General features: G+C 30.6%; 1 protein-coding gene and 1 long non-coding RNA gene across 2 annotated transcripts; both read left to right on the top strand.

Annotated features, from left to right (window-relative positions):
• On the top strand, window positions 1-17817 carry LOC117174678 (mitoferrin-1-like). The gene is made up of 5 exons (XM_033363976.1): window positions 1-665; window positions 10398-10695; window positions 12128-12352; window positions 14341-14551; window positions 15843-17817. The coding sequence occupies exons 1-5, from the start codon at window positions 549-551 to the stop codon at window positions 16036-16038; spliced, it is 1047 nt and encodes a 348-aa protein (XP_033219867.1). The 5' UTR covers window positions 1-548; the 3' UTR covers window positions 16039-17817.
• LOC117174679 lies at window positions 5590-6940 on the top strand. Its single transcript, XR_004467335.1, has 2 exons — window positions 5590-6510; window positions 6821-6940. It is a non-coding gene; the product is annotated as an uncharacterized LOC117174679 (long non-coding RNA).
• Window positions 17818-20082: the final 2265 nt, after the last annotated feature.

The following is a 20082-nucleotide window of genomic DNA, read 5'->3' as shown; positions in this document are numbered from 1 at the left end:
GGACAGGCATGGTCGACATGGTACTCATGAGATAAAGTCACATAACCTCTCAACCTGATAATATAACGTGAAAGCCGTAAATGTGACGGTATGGGGAGAGGGGCCCCACCAAAATTGGATCAGGAAGAGCATCTGAGAAAAACCGGGTGTTGAGCCGAGAAATTGAGACTGGTCTCGGTGATCCGCCGCGGATGGAAAGTCGTCGCCAATTTCAAGAACGCGTGTGTTACGTCTTGCGAGTGAGACCGACTGACTGACTGACTTCCTATTGGAACTAGTAGGTTCCGGTCGTCACGACCTCCACTAACTTCACAGTTCACCTGCGGCAGCGGCCTGCGCCTGTGAACACAACAGAACAGACAACACCTGGTGCACCAATTCCGGCTCAACCCGGACGGATTATCAGTTTTTATTCCAGCCGAGGATCGTTCAGTTGGAAGTCGCGGCGGAGCTTTGTCAACTTTTTTATCGGACTTTTGAAGGGAGTTATCAAAAAATAGTTTAAAGTGGTCGAAGTTTGTGAGTTGTGAATCTGTGAAATTGTGATCATGAACGTGGACGAGTACGAGAGCCTGCCTACGGCATCCGTGGGTGTTCATATGACTGCGGGTGCCATCGCCGGGATAATGGAACACACTATCATGTATCCACTCGATAGTGTCAAGGTAAACTTCCTTCTTCCGAACGTGTCGAGGTCTGCCTTCCTTCCTTCCTTCCTTCCTTCCTTACATAACCTCTCAAGTCCGAACACGCCGCGATTTGACGATTTAATTATTCGAAAGCGAATTCATACATGCAACAAATTAATCGTCATTCGAAAGTTCTGCGCCACGATGATTTGATAATGCGTAATTGCCCGCCGATAGTTTTCGTAGTAAATTCTTGATTCAATTATGGCTTTGTTATTTACAATCGGAATCATCTACATTTTTTCCTTTTTATCGAATTTTCAAGATTCCAGTGTTGTTTTTTTACATCTTTTAGGGGGGTAAAAAAGCTTGAGTGCATTGTCAAAAATGTTATAATTCTCTGTGCTGTCAAGTATTTTTCCAAAAACGTATTAAATCGTTGCGATGAAGGTCGTAAGTCTATTCATTTTTAATGGTCCCAATCTCGAATTTTTAATTTGTTTACTTTTGTTAGCCTCTCTTTAAATAAAAAAATTACGAAAAAAGTGTATTTTTGAGACAAATGTTTTTTTTGCTCTTAAACACATTGGCAAAGTTGAAAATATACTTAGGGACACACTCAAAAGGCAATTTATTATTTGTTTATAAAATTTTATTCTTGTGAAGGAATTTTATGAATAAATAAACTACTAAAAAATAAATTAACAATTAGCTTTGTTATGAATAATTTAATATATATACAAGTATCATTCTTTTTCGCGTAAAATTATTTTTTAATTTTAAATGTATCAAAATAGTTTACTATAATTAATATTTAAATTTGTTATAAATAATTTAATATAACAGATGCAACATCTTCATGCCTTTTTCGGGGAAATTTTTTTCTATCTTCTATGTATCAAATTAATTTAAGAGACACACTTAAATGCAGATAATTATTTACACTCAATTTTAACTTTGTTATAAATAATTATATTGGACGTTAAATAGGATTTTTTTATTTGGATTTTAATCTAATTTAAATTTCTTAAATTTTGATTTTTAGAAAATTTCCATCCTTTTTTCGCAAAAATGTGTTTATTAAACTTAATATGTTATAGATTATTGTTCAAGCCTAATATTAAATTTCGTTATAAATAATTTAAATGAAGAAATCGACCTTTTTCATCATTTTTTCACTGAAAAAATTCTTTCTTCTGTAATATTTACAGAAGTAACTTTTTTCCGCGAAAAGTGGATGATTTCTTATTTGTTTACTCGAATTATTTATAACACATATAAATTTTATGGTTTAGATATTTTCTGGAATTCTTATCATTTGAGAAGCTACTTTTATGAATATTATACGGCACATCATTTTTTTCACGAAAAAAAATGCAAATTTTCTGTTTGTTCTATTTGTTTATAGAATTTTTTAAAATGAAAATTACAAATACTTCGGAAGGAGAAAGTTTCATAATAAAAACTTCATTTTTAGGCCAATTTGAAATTGATTTAGTAAAAGCCAAATGCATTGCTGACCATAAATCGTCGAATTGTGCCTTTGGTTTATTTAATTTATTTATAATACTAAAAAATAAATTAAAAGGTTCAAGTTTTCTGATGATAAGTCACTATTAAACAAATTTAAAGTCGTTTGAGTAAAAACCGAAAGTATTTATGTGTTCATGGCCGAATAATGCATTTATTTATCAAATTTTTGTAAAATACTTAAATATTATCAAACAATAAAGTTGCCTAATTTTTCATTACTTCGAGGAAGATTTCGCACCATTTTTCCGAAAAGACGTCTCATTTCTTGACTTAAATACCTGAATTTTGCAAATTTTTAATAACATTTTTTAAATAAAATTAACAAATATTGACTGCTTACAATATTACACTTTTTTTCGACTGTTTACGGAAGGATAAAAAATAAAGTTGTAAAAATTACGATTTCCTCACTTTATTTCTTAACCCGGAAGTTCATCGGGATTAAAAATATTTGTTCTTTTTAGCCTCTTTTTTTAAAAACAAATTTAAAAAAAAGTGCATTGTTTTTGCATTTGATTTCTTACGATTTTACTCTAAAAAATTTTGTTATCGACTTTAGTTACAAATTTTATTATTTTGTTAAAAATGTTCTTTAAAAAAAAATTCTTTTTTGTTGCAAATTCAACTGTTTTGGTAATAAGTCAACTGAAATCTTTTTTGGATAAAAACGGTTTTAACTGAAAAGTTGTCATTTTGATTTAAAAGTTAATCTTTCTTAGTATAAATATTGCATCTTTGTCGGATAAAAATGCAACTTTTTTGTTAAAAATTCAACCATTTCCTACGAAATATACTTTTTTGTTTAAAATTCGTATTTTTATATTGAAAAGGCAATTATAATATTTTTGTATGAAAATTCAACTATTTTTTTTTAATTTGCATTTTTGATTTAAAAATTTACCCGTTTTACTAGAATTTTCATTTTTCTTGAACAGAAATGCAACTGTTTAAAATTTTTTTCGTTTAAAATTCGACTATTTAGCAGAAAATTGACTTATTGTTTACAATTCTTATTTTGGTGTTGCAAAGTCAACTGGAATCTTCTTTGGATACAAATTTAACTATTTTTTGGAATGATTTTTTTAAAATTCATCTGCTCGAGAAGAAATTTCATCAGTTTTGAATAAAAATTTTCGATGATTTTAAAATTCACCTGTTTTAGAAGAAATTAAATCTTTCTTGAATGAAAATGCAACTGTTTGGTTAAAAATAAATTTTTGTTGAAATATCATACTTTTAATTTGAAAATTCTGATGTTTTATTAAAAATTTATTTATTTCTTAGAAAATGTACTTTTTGTTTAAATTTAATATTTTGGTGTTAAAAAGAGAATTGAAATATTTTCGGGATGAAAATTCAACTATTTAAAAAAAAATTTGCCTAAACAAATTTGTTTCGTTTTTTATTAAAAATTCATCTTTTTTAATACAAATTTCGTCTTTCTTGGATACAAGTGAAATTACTTGCTAGAGAATTAAACTATTTTGTTAAAAATTCATATTTTTGGTTGAAAAAAATACGACTTTTTGGATTGAAATTCAACGATCTTTTGTTTGAATTTTTTTTCTATTCTAAATAAAAGTTCATCTGTTTTAAGCGAAATTTAATCTTTTTTGGATAAAAATTCAGCTCTTTAGTAGAGAATTCAACGATTTTGTCAAAGTCATCCTTTTTGGTTAAAAATTCGACTTTTTGTATTGAAAATTCAGTTTTTTCGTAGAAACTTATTTCTTGTTTAAAAATTGATATTTTGATCATGAAAAGTGAACTGAAATGTTTTTGAACCGAAGATTCAACTATTTTTTTTGAAAATTTACTGTTTTAATTAAAAATTCATCTGTTTCAGTAGAAATTAAACTTTTTATGTAAATTCAAGTTTTTGTTTAAAAATTCTTCTTCGTTTGAGTATTCAACTATTTTTTAAAAATTATTTTTTCAACTGTAAATGTAACTTTTTCATTTTTTAAGATTGAGCATATTTATTTAAAAATTCTTCTTTTATGGTAAAAAAAATTATTTTCTTGGTTTGAAATTTCATGTTTGTTGGATAAAAGTACATAAATTTTGTGGAAACTTACTGTTTTGCTGAGAAATCATATCTTTGACACAATCTACATAATATTTTATTTCTTTCTTGAGTGAAAAATGTTTATTTGTTGAAAATTCGTCTTTTTAGTTTTAAAATCTTTTTCTTTTGTATAAATTGCATCTTTTGCGGTTGAAAATTTAATTATTTTGTTGAAAATTCAAATATTTTGTTTAAGAAGTCAAGGAATTTTAAAAATGAACTTCGAAGACAATCTTGAGCATATTTATTTAAAAATTCTTCTTTTGTGGTAAAAAAATCATTTTCTTGAGTTGAAATTTCATGTTTTTTTATGTAAAAATACGTCAGTTTCGTGGAAACTTATTTTTTGCTGAAAAATCATATCGTTGGCTTGAAGTTTTTACAATCTACATAAACTTTTATTTCTTTATTGAGTGAAAAATGTTTATTTGTTGAAAATTCGTCTTTTTATTCTGAAATTCCTTTTCTTTTGTGTAAATTGCATTTATTTAGGTTGAAAATTCAACCATTACGTTAAAATATTCAAGAAATTTTGAAAATGCACGGAAAAGAATTATTTTCCGAGAAAAATAGACAAATCATTTGCTTTTTATTAATGCTCAGCTTGTAATAATCTCTAAGAGCTAAAAAAGTCCATATATTTGTCTAAGAAATGCACTTTTATGTAGTTTTTTTTAAAGCCAAAAAGTGATAAATATCGCTTCATAAGTTTCGTAAGAGTTAAAAATGCTCTTTAGTTCCAAACAAAAATTGTACAAGTCTACATAATTGATTGAAAATGATATATTTATCCTACCGAGTTTCAGCTGACTTTCACTTCGCATTCCTTCAGAACTATTATTTGTAGCTGTGATCATTTTCATGATTTGATCATTTATTTCTACGCATGAGATTGAATGATTGATTAGATTAGCTCTTCACAAATAGTGTTGACAAGAGTTTTTTGGAAAAAGAGATTTCGAAAAAATTGTTTAGTTCTTCAGAAATGCAAATTTAGTTTTGAACAAAGGTTGCACTTTGTTTAAAATAATGATAGGTTTCAATAGTGGATAATGATTAAAATTTAAAACGTAGTTGATGAAAAGTAGCACTATCATGATTATATGAACGATGTTATCTACACAGAACTTGTATTCCAATTATAGATTATGTAACACTAGTCTTGTGCAGTCGATTCTATTTTTGATTCTCTTTTCGAGCAGCAACCTACATCAACATATGTCACTTTTATAACTCTCAACGATATTGATTGTCTATTTGAATCAAAACATCATTGCAAGAAATGATAAACAGTGATGTAAGGTACTTCCAGTAATCTTGAGTTATGAGCTGTAGCTGAAAATAAGTCTTTTTGTTATTAAAAAAAGCAATAATAATAATAATAATAATAATGGTTGCGGAATATTTAAACAATTCTTGACCTATGACCCAAATTAGTTTGATACAAAACTTGTTCAAACTGGTATTGCAAAAATCGTTTTTGTAGTCCATCCCGATTCCGCGCAAAACAAGGAGAAAATTGCTAGTTTCAAGCTGGAAAACAGCGTTTAAGACTTTAGTGTTTAAAAAAATTTCTTTGTCGCGACGATAAGATTAAAGAAACAAAGGCGTCCAAGATATGCGCATATTATTTGAAAAAAAACTATGCTTTCGAGTCTTTTCCGAGCTCTATTAAGGGTACAACCCACTTCGACACTTTTGAAAAACCGATGTTTTTTTTTACATTTTTCGAAACTGTACATATAAAAAATATCATACTATAATTTAGTGAAGATACGAGCAGTGTAACTATATTTTTCTGCAATCTGAATATTACTATCTGGGCGCCAAACCTCAACCCTCGCATTGCTCGCCTATAATTGGTGCAAGCATCTCAAGGCTCAGGCTGCTAAGAAAACGTATGAACATCAACCTGCTTTTTCTGCTGTTGTTCAAGAGTTACTACAACTTATTTACGAGGACTTGACGGAAACGCAGCTGCTCAAACGGTGCTTGGGTGGCGATACACAAAATAACAATGAAAGTTTTAACAAGTGTTTGTGTGATATGGCGCCCAAGCACATGTTTAGTGGCAAACAAATTGTCGAGATCGCGTGCAAAACTTCGGCTTGCATCTGCAATGAAGGCTATAAGTCAGTTTTAAAGATAATGGAGGTATAAGGCTCACAATCTTCCAAAGAGGCCAGAACGAAACGAAAACACACCAGTTTGGAAGAATTTGTAGTTCAGGAACAAGCTGAAGGCGTTATATACGGTCCAGGCATCGCTGATTAAATTTAGGTAAGACTTTTTCATGATTTTGCACAAAAGAAAAACTTTAAATGCGTTTTTGTCAAAACAGCGTTTTTTTTAGAACGAGAGGCACGATTTCTGTAAAACGAATAGACCGATTCTTATAACAATTTAACCATATATTCTACATACCAAAAGACGGAAGGTACTACGGGCGAGTTATAATTTTGAGTTTTACCTATTATTATTGATTATTTTGACCGCCATTTTGTTATTTATTGATAAAAATCAATATCCGTAGTTCATCTTCCAGCTACTGTCATACTGAAACTAAAACACTTTGATTTTTTTGTTTCAGATAAGCCGTTGTTGAGATACTGTGCCTCCCGCCTACTTACTTCAAAATCATGGCCTTATGTTTAGCTACTGTTTTAGTGTATAAAAACTGAAAAAAAAACAATAAACAAATGTTTTCTTACATTTTTAGACTTTATTTATCAAACCTTTTAACTTTTACACCAATATATTTCATATTATTCTTTGAAAAAATTCGCAAAAATGGGCCTTTTTTAGCGTTCAAAGTGGGTTGTACCCGTAAACTACAAAAGGAACATAAAACCACTTCTGAGAAGGCTCTTTTAAAAGGAAACATTAAATCATGAAAAAACAAGATGCTTGAAAGAGATTATTTTCGATGGTACTAATTTAAAATATTTTCTCAATTAGAGTTCAGCAAAAGACATTAATTTTCAACTAAAATGATGAATCTTGAACCAAAAAATATTATTTCTGAGCAAGCCACAAAAAGGAATTTTAAAAAAGGTTGAATTTTCAATCAAAAACGATCTCTTCTTAACAAAATGGTTGATTTATTAACAAAATAATAAACTTTCAACGAAATTGTAAAACTTTAACAAAAAAAATCGCAACAAAAAATGTAATATTATATTTTTTAAAAGTCATTAAAGAAAACCATTGTAATTCCGTACGTAAAACTAACTTTAGTAGTCAGGTACATTTTCAACCAAGGAGATAAACTTTAAACAAAAACAATGAATCTTCAATCCAAAACATTAATTTTGAAACAAGTAGTTAAAATTTTAAGCAAGTAATTCAGTTAAAAAAAATGAATTTTCAACCAAATATGTAATAGTTAATAATTAAATAAAAAGATTTTAATTTTTAATTGTAAACTTTTGAATATATAAAAAAAGGAAGAATTTTAATTAAAATAGTTTAATTTTCTACAAAATTGTTGGATTTTTTAACCAAAAGAATTAAATTGTTTAGCATAAACAGAGTGGCCACTGGACCGGTAAACCCCGGGAATTGACAGTTAATTTATTTTTTGATTAGGAATTTTACAAATTTTCTGAAGAAATATCTGTCCGAGTTCAATTTTAGTAGTTTAAAAAAATAATTAGTTGAATTTTTATCTTTTTCAATTATGATATTCAGTTAGTAATGCGTGATTAAAATATTTTAGTTAAAAAATGTTCCATTTTTATTCATAAGCGTACAATTTTAATTTAAAGAATTTCAAAAAGCAGTATTGAAGACTTAAATAGTTGAAAATTAAAAGCGTTAGAAGTTGGAAAATGATGGATAAAAATATTTTTATATTATCAACGGTTAATGTAAACAAATCATTTTTTTAAAAATTGGATGTGTACTTTAAGTATTAAAAGGTTAACAATTATTGATTTTTCAACACATTTCTAAATCCATTCGAAATATTTATTATCAATATTAATAATAATTTAATAATATTTTACTGTCCGTTTAAGACGAATGAATTGAAACCAATTGTTGAATTTTGGGGTGTAAATAACAATGTAGCACTTATTCCTTGTAGAAAAAATTTGAAATGATTTAAAATAATTTAAATGAGGTTTGTGTGTGTCGACAAAAATCGACTATTCGTACCACAATTTCCGTGCAAATAGCTACAGCCTAAGTTAAAATAAAATGTCGATTTTTTCAGATTTCAAATAAAAAATTTAGAAGCTTTTCAAGACATGTGAAAGGCTTCAACAGAAAAAAAATATTCTCTTAAAATTCTTAGGAAAGTTTAAATTCTTTTTTCACTTTGGTTAATTATTTTAAGAGAATATTTAAAATGCTTTTAAAAGATTGCCAAATTCTTCGAAAGAGAATTTGAAATATTTTTAAGTATTTTTTTTTAAATTTCCATAATTTTCTAAAAATCGTAGGAAATCTTTCAAAATCTTTTAAAATATTCTCTTGAAATAATTTTTCAACATGAAAAATCATTTTCAATTTTCCTAATTATCTTAAGAAAATGTTTTTGTTCTTCTGAAGCATTTTTTAATTCTTGAAAAGCTTCCTAAATTTTTTTATTTAAAATCTGAGAAATCTGCATTTTGTTTTAAATTAGGCTGTTATTTGCACCGAAATTTGGGTACTATTAGCCAAATTTTGTCGGTACACAAACTTCGTTTAAATTATTGAAAATCATTGCAAATTTTTAAATAATTTTGAATCTTTTCAAAATTTCCAATGACTCAAGTTTTTTACGACACATAGCAAGCATATTTTTCTTGAAATTCTAGGAAAATTCGATTCATTTTAAAAGATATTTAAAATTTCCAAAATAATTGTAAATTTGAAAAAATTTAAAATAACTTCTAGATTTTTGAAGATTTTGTAATACAATTTTGAAGCTTTCCAATGATGTTTAAATATTTTAAAATGAAAATAATTTAAAATAATATAGTTTTCAAAATTTTTAAGTTCTTTTATTGATTGTTTATTTTAGAACAGTGAAAATTATAACGGGGATTTATATTTTTGCCACTGCATTTGAATCTTTGAACTCCGAATTGGATTAAATTGGAAAGTGTTGGTACCTTCCAGTTTATACGTGTAAATTATTAGGGATTTGAATATAACATTTTTTTTTATTTAAAAACTTTTAAACTTCATTTTAAACTAATTTAAAATTCAAGAGTTCCACTTTGAGTGCTTTAATCGAAAGTAATATGCAATAAAGTAGCGTATATTAGGGCCCTCTAATGAAGTTTAATTAATATGGAGTTGTTTTTGATATGGCTTGGTTTACATGTTAGCAAACTGCGTATTACAAAAAATTGCTATGTGAATAATTTTTTTATTTTTTTTTTAACAAAGATTTGTTTAGTTTCCATTAAATTTTTTTTGTGCTGGAATTAAATTTTTTGAGAATCTGAGAGGTTTCAGGTCATAAAAGTAGATTAGAAGCAAAATTAAAAATCTAAGGAAACAAAAAACGAAGCAACCGGTTTTTTTGTATGGTCATTTTTGTGTTTTAAAAATTATTTCTTACTAGCTTACCTAGAATAATACTTTGAGCAACTCAGGTTTCTGTACTAAAATGAATACAGAAGAAAGAAATTGATGAGAGTGAGGAATCAAAAGTTATCTAATGATAAAAGAACATTTAAAAAAATGCAATACGATATAAAAAGTGTTCAATAACAAATGAAATCTCCTTTTCATTAAATTTTTTTTCGGGAAAATCCCATTCTTATATGAACATAAATAATGATTGTGTAATTATTGGAATACGCTGATAACTACACAAAATTTGGAATGGTGCTTTGAAAGATACTCTTAACTGAGACATTATATGGAGATTTTTCCAAATTGAAAATCAAGTAAATTGTCAAAATAATGCGACAATACAAATAAAATGAACAGCAAGATTGCTCCTATCTATAAGTTATTCATAAAAAAAGTCTGGTTGATTTTCATTTTGTAAACAGTCTTTTGAATTCAATTATTTATTATGTAAGGACGCACAAGTACGTAATTGGAGCAATGTTAGACAGTTTGTACGGGGGAGGGGGGGGCAGTTCCTATCTTATACACAGCATATATTCAAAGAAGTTTGTTATGCTACTCGTTTAATCATAATTTTCTTTGTTTTAATTCAGACGAGAATGCAAGCTTTAACACCTGGGCCTGGTGGAGGAGGGGGAGGGGGAGGAGGAAGCATGTTTGCAGTTTTTAGTAGAATGATACGACAAGAGGGAGTCTGGAGACCAATCCGAGGAATTGGTGTAATGGTTGCTGGAGCAGGACCAGCACACGCTTTATATTTTTCCTGCTACGAGTTTCTCAAAAACAAAATGCTCAGCTCAAAATTTCCATCTCAATTCAACCACCTCATTTACGGAGCCTCTGGCTGCGTAGCAACACTTCTCCACGATGGCGTCATGAACCCAGCTGAAGGTTCGATAAAATAATCCCTATTCCAAAAAGAAATTCAAAGAAATGGATTTTTTTTAATAATTCGGGCACTCAAAACTCAGAGCAGATGTTGGTATCATTTTTGGCCCTGCAGGGCGCACTTTTTTAACATTGACGACAATCAGCTATTTAGTATTTCCATCAAGCCATAATACTTCAAACTGGTTTATCACAATAACGGACCTTCACTTCAACAGATAAACTCAAAAAATATTCACTAGCCATTTTTAATTTGCCAATAAACACAATTTCTTAACTGAGCTATCTAGCGAGCTGGGACCGAACATAGTTATAGTTTAGGATATACCGATAAGAGCGGAACCGGTCTTAGCTGCCGAAAAGATTTTTTTCATCAGTACCGGTGTTTGCACGTACAGGATATTTTCTACGTGCTGTATTAAATTCAAGGTTCACTCTGTTCAATAAATTAACACCAAAAAATGCTCTTAAAATTATTTATTAAAGAACATCTATTAAAGGAGAATTTACATCAACAAAAAAGGATAACTGACATCATTATCGTAAGTGCAAGTCGCGCTCAGTCTGAGTATACAAAAAAATATTTGAAAGGGAGTTCACAAAGTTCACAATAAGAGTAGTTTTCACTTTCGCGTCTCAGACCGCACTGGTCTTTCGGCTCCTCTCCTCGCCCTAGCGAGGTGAAAAGATCAAAATCGCCCTGATTTTCCGACGTTGTCAGACGTTGTCACTCTATTCATAATTTTATGGTCGCACTTACTCCTGAAGGCCAAAACGTGCCTTTGCACTACCTAAAACGGATTTAAATTGTAGGAATTTGAACCGATGGCTTAACTGCACTTTTAGTCTAAACAACCGGCTCGGAAACCATGGAACTACCTGTGAAAAACGTGTCCACTTGTGGGTTGCGTGCAGTTATTCGCTTTTTAACTGCAAAAGGGCTTAATGGCAACGAAATTCACACTTGCAAATATCGATTTCAGGAGGCATTGAGTCCAAAATTCTGTCAATTGTTGTTTCCGAGCCGGTACTGATGAAAAAAATTTTTTTGTCAGCTAAGATCGGTCCCGCTCTTATCGGTATATCTTAAACTAAAACTATGTTCGGTCCCAGCTCGCTAGATGTCGCTGGGGCAAAACGGCAGACTAGGGAAACTTACTTTTGAACACCCCTCGTAATATACGCGATGAAATGTATACAACGCATTATCCCTGAGGTGTTCGGACATTTTGAAATGACGTCACAAGTGGAAATACTCAATTCGCTGAAAATTGGAGCATGCATGCGCAGTGGAGGCTATTTTTTACATTGTGCGCCATGTTTAAACAGTAGCTAATCATCCAGCGACATCTCCTCTGTGTTTCGAATGTCAAGTCTAATTATTGCTTGGAGTAATATTGAATTTACAACTATTTATGTTTTGTTATATTTTCAGTTGTAAAACAACGTCTTCAAATGTACAACTCGCCTTATCGAAGCATATCGAGTTGTATCCGACACGTATATAAGACAGAGGGTGTTGTTGCATTCTATCGAAGCTACACGACGCAATTGGCCATGAATGTGCCTTTCCAAAGTATCCACTTTATTGCATATGAGTTCTCGCAGTCCATGACAAATCCAGAGCACAAATATAATCCTTATGCGCACATAGTCTCTGGTTGGTAATAGTTTTCTTAATACATTAGTATGGTCAACGTGAAGTAATTGCAAGGACACCAAACTGTGTGTCAGAAATTTTTCTGCACTTTTCTGCTCATAGGGTGTATGTCAAATTATTCATATTTTCATTTATTCTGCAAAATTTTAAAAATTGTCTTCAAATCTTTCAGATTCTTCTTTGACTATTTTTGAAATCTTTCAAAGTCTTTTTAAATAATCTCTTCAAATTAATGTTTCGAAATAAAAAATTATTTTAATTTTTCCTAGGAATCTGAAAAAAATTCTTTCATTTTCGTGAAACTTTACAAAATTAAAAAAAAAACTTTACAAGTTTTAGTTATTTTTAAATCGTTTCCAAACTTTTTTATATCTCTTAAACTTACTTAAATTTTTTCTAAAATTATGTGAGATGGCAAAATTGAAAAATTTTACTTTAAAATCCTTCACACTTTTTAAAATTCAGTTTACCTTAACAATTGGTAAATTTTGCAAAAATTAAAAAAAAAATGGTCTCAAAGTCTTCCATTTCTTCTCAGATATTTTATAATTATTAAAAAGCTTTTAAGTCTTTTATTCGGGGCCCTTGGGTATTCTCTTGAGTTCACTTTTATAACCTGATTTTCATACCGGAACGATAATTAATAGAATAAATTCGATACAAAAAAAAAATAAATAGACAGAAAAACACGTAGAAAAGCGTACCGTATCATTTTCCCAATAATTATATAAATAAACCGCTTTCTTGATACATTTCTAAGAGTTTGTAATGGCTCTACATGAAAAAAGACATATAGCAGTCAAAACAATTATACTGTGCCGCATGGGCCATTTTTAATCATTAAAGGGCACCCTTCCGTAAAATTAGATAAAGAGCATACTGGGTGTTTGGTACCCAAGGGTATTTAAACGTGTGCCGTGCCGATGGTATTGGATAGTTTTTTACAAGAAAATTAATTAATGATGTTTAATCTATCTAGTTGAAGGAGAAAAAGGTTTCATAACAGTTTTTGAAATTTAAAGTAGTTAAAAAAATCCTTTTTGAAAAACAAATTTAAAAATGACTTCTTTCACTCTAAAATTCATAACTTTTTAAGTTTTTGATATTTTTACTTAAAATTTTACGTGAATACTTGCGAGATACGGCGCTTCAAAAATAAAATTAGCCTTATAATGTTCATTTCAAAGAAGGTATTTATTCTGAAAAATAAAAGTTTCAATTCAATGAGAAATGAAACACCGTACTTTTTACAGATTTACACAAAATATTCAATCATAAAATATGTATTTAAAATCTTATCTTTTTAAAATCTTCACATAATGTGTATCGCCTTTCTAGCGTGATTAAAAGAAAATAATTTAGTAAGATTTCAGAAATAAAATAAATTATTGAGCGTAAAGCTATGATTGAAATAACATTTTACTAATTAAATACCGGTTGAAATATTTTATACTTTATATATATAAAGCAGACTATTTAAAAAAGGATTAGCGCTTGGTATTTAATTATTTTCTAGTATTATTAGTGTTGAAACGACACAAAATAGGGGAAAAATTTTTCCAAAGCCTTAGTGTTAATTGAACTATTCGGAAAAAAATTTTTGAAAAAAAACGTCGACAAACGGAGAAAAATCGTAAATCTTGTTCGGTTTAATACACCCAGTGTGCAGTTTAAGGGTTAATGCAATTGAATTTTGAGGTTAAAGTTTCAGTCTAGCAGTGTTAAATAATTAATGAGCTACTGCTTTGCATATTTTAAATTCCTGAACATGTCTGAGCTAGAAAATAATTTATATTTATTCGCTGATATAACCTGAACAATAAAAATATTATTAAAAATCATAAATTTATTTAAATTCTGTCATATTCTCGGTTATATAACCTGAACTTAAATTCTCGGGAATTTGAGAACTCTACTCTTTGTGAGAGGAGGCTGGAAGAAACTAAATAAAGCATAAAATACACAGAAATTGTTGTGATGCGCTTCAGGTGGAATGGCCGGAGCGATTGCAGCGGCTGGAACAACTCCTTTGGACGTCTGCAAGACACTTCTTAATACACAGCAAGGAAGTGTTCGACCTCAGGGTATGGTGGAGGCTTTTAAAATGGTCTACAGGTTAGGCGGAGTCGCGGGATTCTTTCGAGGCATGACCGCGCGCATTCTTTCCCAAATGCCAGCCACTGCCATCTGTTGGACCACGTGAGTACATTTGCACTCCGTTTTATTGCCAATGGTTAGACTGCGATACGCCACCTGGCGACGAAAATCCCAACTAGAAAGAGTAGGTGCAATTTTAAAGAGGCATTGCAATTCCTCTGCATCAAAGTGTTTTACCGGTTTTTTTGTAGTTTTTGTAGAGTTGTAATCTTCTATATTATATATATAAATCCCGTGTCGCGATGTTTGTCACCACTTTACACCGAAAATATTTAACCGATCTTGATGAAATTTTGTATGCTGCGTGTAATTTGGGGTAACTTAAATGATAGGATACTTTTTATCTCATTTAATTACCTCAATATTTTTTTATTGCAAATGAAATGTTTTTATTTGTGTACTCCATAATTTTCTAACAGATTTCGGTGTAAATTAGTTTGTGGACTGACACTTTAACACTTCAAGTTATCTAGATTGGGTAAGCAGCCAATAAATCGCCAATCGGTTTGTTGTGAGAATGATTAAGGTTCACTTCGCTCGTCTATCCCTGTTTAAAATATCAATGTGCGCAATTATAGCCGCAGAAGTCAAGAATATAAATTCCCTCAACAAAGGCTCAATTTGATTTCTAACGAAGCTTTCGCTCTGTGGCAACGTCGTTGCTTCAAGTTAAAGGTTGTGTTTGTTTATTTGGATTCGTGACATTAAAAAAAATGTTTTTCACAAAAAAAAGTATAAGGTTGTGATTATTAAAAAACCCAGAGCTTTTATGATTTTTGTAAAATAATTATAGTTTCTACTAAAATTTACTCAATAGACTCGCTTCAATTGTAATTATGTACTAACTAGCAGACCCGGCCACGCGTTGCTGTGATGCAGTTATAATACGTTGTCTTTATATTATACTTAACCTGGCGCCATCTATTGGCTGCTTGCCCAACCTAGATAACTTAAAATGTTGAAGTATCGGTCCAGAAACTAACTTACACCGCCATCTGTTAGAAACTTATGGAGTATACAAATAAAAACGTTTATAATTTTACAATGAAAAAATATTGAGGTAATTAAATCAGATAAAAAGTATCCTATCCTTTAAGTTGGACCAAATTACACACAGTATACAAAATTTCATCAAGATCGGTCAAGTAGTTTCGGAGTTTAGTGGTGACAAATATCGTGACACGGGATTTTTATATAAATAGATGATAAATTATAAGTATCGAGCATTGAGTATTCTGCTATGCCCGGGAGCAATACTAGAAACGATTATCTATTGATGGATAGGGGTGGAAAAATTGTAACCTTGACTAGTAAGTTCTCATTTATTTGGCAGATACGAGTCTTTCAAATACATATTGCAAAAGGAGTCAGGGACATCACAGACAACAGAATCCAGCAAATGCGAGGAGGGATCCAACCTCTCGGGAACTTTACAATCCCCGATCAGCCGAAGCACTTTTCAAGGATCCGGCCTTTACTTCAAGAAACAGGCGCCTTCGTCCGTCTTGCTCGAAGTGACGCGGAGTTAGGTGTGTCCTCTTCCTTTTTGTTAAGTGTCGTAAAATGGGGCTGAGTGGGACATTTTGGCTAAATCGGGACACCAGTTTTTTAGGGGGGAGGGGAGAGCAATATCAAGTAGTGGAATTGAAATTTCCGAGTGTCCCGCTTTGCCCTGCCCCATCCTGTTCGACTTGGCCCTGTTCTACCGAATCCAACCTGAAAAATAAAACTCGCAAGACTTTGAATCTCTCGAATTCAGAGACACCGCTTTTTATATTTCGAGAGTTAATTATTCGCGAATATAATTTTGTTAATTCGACCGTTGTTACGATGATGCTAATGAAAAATAAGCATATGCACACATGTATAGTACTCACATAGTTCGATGATTGGAGATCATTGAAAAGTCAAGTGCAGGTCGCTGGCTGACTCAATACGACAAAGTTTCTCGTACTATCTATCCTCCATGCATAGTATACCATTTGTTTTCGAAAACGACGCATTTTAAAACTTCGTTTTCTTCTGTAAATTGTCCCGTAAATAAATCGCGCAATTGGAAATAACAAACAAAAAACAAATATCCATTCATGAGATTTATTGGTATCTAGAAGGGCGATTACTGTACACTGTAAACAAAAGTTTTGGTGATCTTAACAGTCCGTCGCAATTTCACGTGCAGACTACATTCAAATTACAGTGTCACACTGAAATTCACGATCTAGTCTAATTTCACCTGATGGAACATTGTGAAACATCAGTCAAATGAAAAGTCAGTCACTAGATCCAAACATGGAAATTATTCGATTTAGGTAAATTTATGTGATCGAATACATTTAAGTGGGAAACTACATTTTTTTTCAGGAAATTTTCAGTCTCCGGCGAAATTTTACAGACAGCCGGACCTGAATCGACAAAATTGGCATTCTCAAGGCTTCCAATGAAAAAAACTTTATCTTGGAAAAGTAATTTGCGCCAATTATATCCTGCTAGAATGTTTAGAACTGTTAACCGTTTCGAGTGTAACCTAAAGATTGAAATGTTTTGCATTTCTTTCTAGTTTTGTGTATACTTACGTCATTCGAGACTATTCGCTCATGCGCACTGCACAATTTGCGTGTTATGCTTCCAAATGCAAAACAGCCTCCTGAAACAAAAGTACATGAGGAATAAATGCGTTTAGACATAGCACGGTTTTCATTAAACGCTGCACTCACTCGCACGCTTGTCATGAGTGAAAAAGAAATAGTATATGCCAGTGCGCATGCGCGACTAGTCTAGGGTGCTGACTCGAAACGTCGGAAATTTGCAATAAAGGTGCTGTTACCGCAGTCAGATCGCATGTACATTGATGGGTTTCCTTATCACTTATTAGTGCGTGAATTATTTATAATAAATAATATGTTGGTCGAATAATTTCCTTCATGGCTGTATCATGGATGTAAAATTGCACCAAATTTTGTTTACAGTGTATATTGAGAGGACCTTGGAGTGTATATTTAAAACGGCCACTCTGGACGCCTTACTAAACAAACCAATCTGATTTTTGAGTTGGTTCCTCGTTTTAATACGCATGCCTACACTTCTATTGTTATATTTAGAATTCACATTGAATTCTCTCGGATTCTTTGAAATTGGTTTGAATTACTTGGAATGCTATTTAGATGCTGTTTTATATTCTTACAAATTCTTTTAGGTTCCTTGAAATTCTCTTGGCTCCATGAATTTTATGGATTTTTCTTTTATTTCTCTAAAGTTTCTTTGAATTTTGTCCTCGAATTAAATCAGAGCTGTGAATGGTTTGAATTAAAAAGTATGTTAATTCTTTGTATTGCTTGAATTATTGGAATTCTTTTAATTCCTTGAATTGTCTCAATTCCTGAAATTCTATAAATTACTTCTATTCTTTTAATTCCTTGAATTGTTGAATTAATTCTTCGAATTATTAAATAAACTCTGTTAATTCTCTCGTTTCCTCGAATTATTGGGATTCTCTTAACTCCTTGAATTCTATTAATTTTTGGAATTCTCAGAATTCCTTCAATTAATTAATTTTTGGAATTCTCATAATTCCTTGAATGAATTAATTTTTTGAATTAAAAAGACTTTTAGTTTTCTGAATTTTTTGAATTATTAAATGAAATTTGTTAATTTTTCACATTAAAACGATTCTGTTAATTCTCAGGATTCCTCGAATTATTGGAATTCTCTTAATTTCTTGAATTTTTTTAATTTCTTGAATTATTAAATAAACTCTGTTAATTTTTTGAATTAAAAGACTTAATTCTCTAAATTCCTAGAATTATTGGAATTCTTTTAAATACTCGAATTATATAGATTCTGTTAATTCTCGGGAATATTCGTACTTTATTTAATTCTTTCAATTGTTTGGAATTATATTGATTCTGTATTAATTGAATTACCTGAATTACTTGAAATTTCGGAATTTTAATTCTGTGCATTCCTTGAACTTTATTAATTTTAATTATCGGACAGCCTTGTATTATCTGAGTTCTTTGAATTTTCTGGAATATTTAAATTATTTGGATTTTAAATCTTTTAACTCTTTAAATTGAAATTCTCTTATTTCCTTGAATTATCTGAACTTCTCGGAATTCTCTCAAGTCCTCGAATTATCTGAAATCTATAAATACCTTCAAGTCTCGGAATACCGTAATTACCCTCGACTCTTCTTTATTCCTCGAATTATTTTGAGTTCCTTGAATTTTTCGAATTTCTCTGAATTAAAGCGACTCATGGAATTCCGCAAATTCGGAGGTTTCCGGATAATAAAGGAATACAGATAATTGAGAGAATTGCAATTCCTTAAATTTTCCTTATTCCTTCAATTATTTAAATGTTCCGGGAAAAAATCGAAGGAATTCTGCGAATTTCGGGAGTTAAGGAGAATTATATGAAAGAGATTATAAGCATCCCGAGAAATTTAAAAGAAATTCGCAAATTTGCAGTAAAAACGAGGAGCCAACTCAAAAAGCAGGCACTCCGAGAGTTTCTTTTTAAAATGGAGGTATAAAAGTGAGTAATTAGTTGCAAGTGTAAATTACTGTGTGATCGAGAGCTGCTGGAGACAGTAGAGATTTGTTAGAAATTTCGTGAAAGAAGGAAATTCTCAGAATATTTTATACTCGTATATTCGTATATTCGTAACTGGAAACAATAACTAAATAATACTATGTCCAGGATCTTTCAAGTTTCATACTTTGAGAGGAACCACCATTGAGAAGGGTTTGAGTTACCTTTTCTAGACTTTTTACCCAAGATATTGGGGATTCCGAACTTGTACTTTTCGGGGGTGCGTTAGGAATGTTCAAAATACAAAATTTTAGTTAACTTGTTAAACTATTTAAGTAATGAAGTCTTGCGTGCTTTTTGGCACAAACTTATTTTTAGGCAAATAGTTTTCAAAACCAATTTCATTGACATATTTAGTTAGCACATGTAATCTTTCTCTATTATATGCACTGTTCTTTTACCGAGAATTTATCAATATTATTCATCAAATGGACAATTTTCGATGAAGAAAATACATTTATTTAAGGTCAGATTGTTTGATAATGTTGGAATATAATTTCAATGATAACACAGAGAGTTTCAAAAAATTTCAGATATAATTATATGGCACTTGATTATTAAATAATTATGCCCGAGTTCATAACTGTATTGCACAGTATTGCTTCCTCTGGCTGTGATTATCGAGTCAAACACACTTGATGTTGACTTTAAAAGGGAGTAATATCATGTGAAAACTCTTTCATTCACGCCATACTTATTTATTGTTAATTCTTTTTTTCTTTCTTTTTTTTTGCTTGTTTTTTTTTTAATGTATATAATATATCAAGTACTATCATCATCCTTACTAGGCGATCATCCATCCTTTTGTTGCATTATTATAAAGAAGATTTGCATTCCTTGACTTGATGTGCAATCGATGCAGAAAATTAAAGAAGAAAAATACGTAGAGTTTCTTGCACCCCTGGCTTTAAGATTTTACTACTTGAGAGAAAGAGGAGAGAGAGAGAGAGAGAGAAAGAAAGAAAAGATTCTCTCGCGTCTCT

Source organism: Belonocnema kinseyi, chromosome 6 (genome assembly GCF_010883055.1).
Source record: "Belonocnema kinseyi isolate 2016_QV_RU_SX_M_011 chromosome 6, B_treatae_v1, whole genome shotgun sequence".
Lineage (NCBI taxonomy): Eukaryota > Metazoa > Arthropoda > Insecta > Hymenoptera > Cynipidae > Belonocnema > Belonocnema kinseyi.
This window is presented reverse-complemented; position numbering and strand designations above follow the sequence as displayed.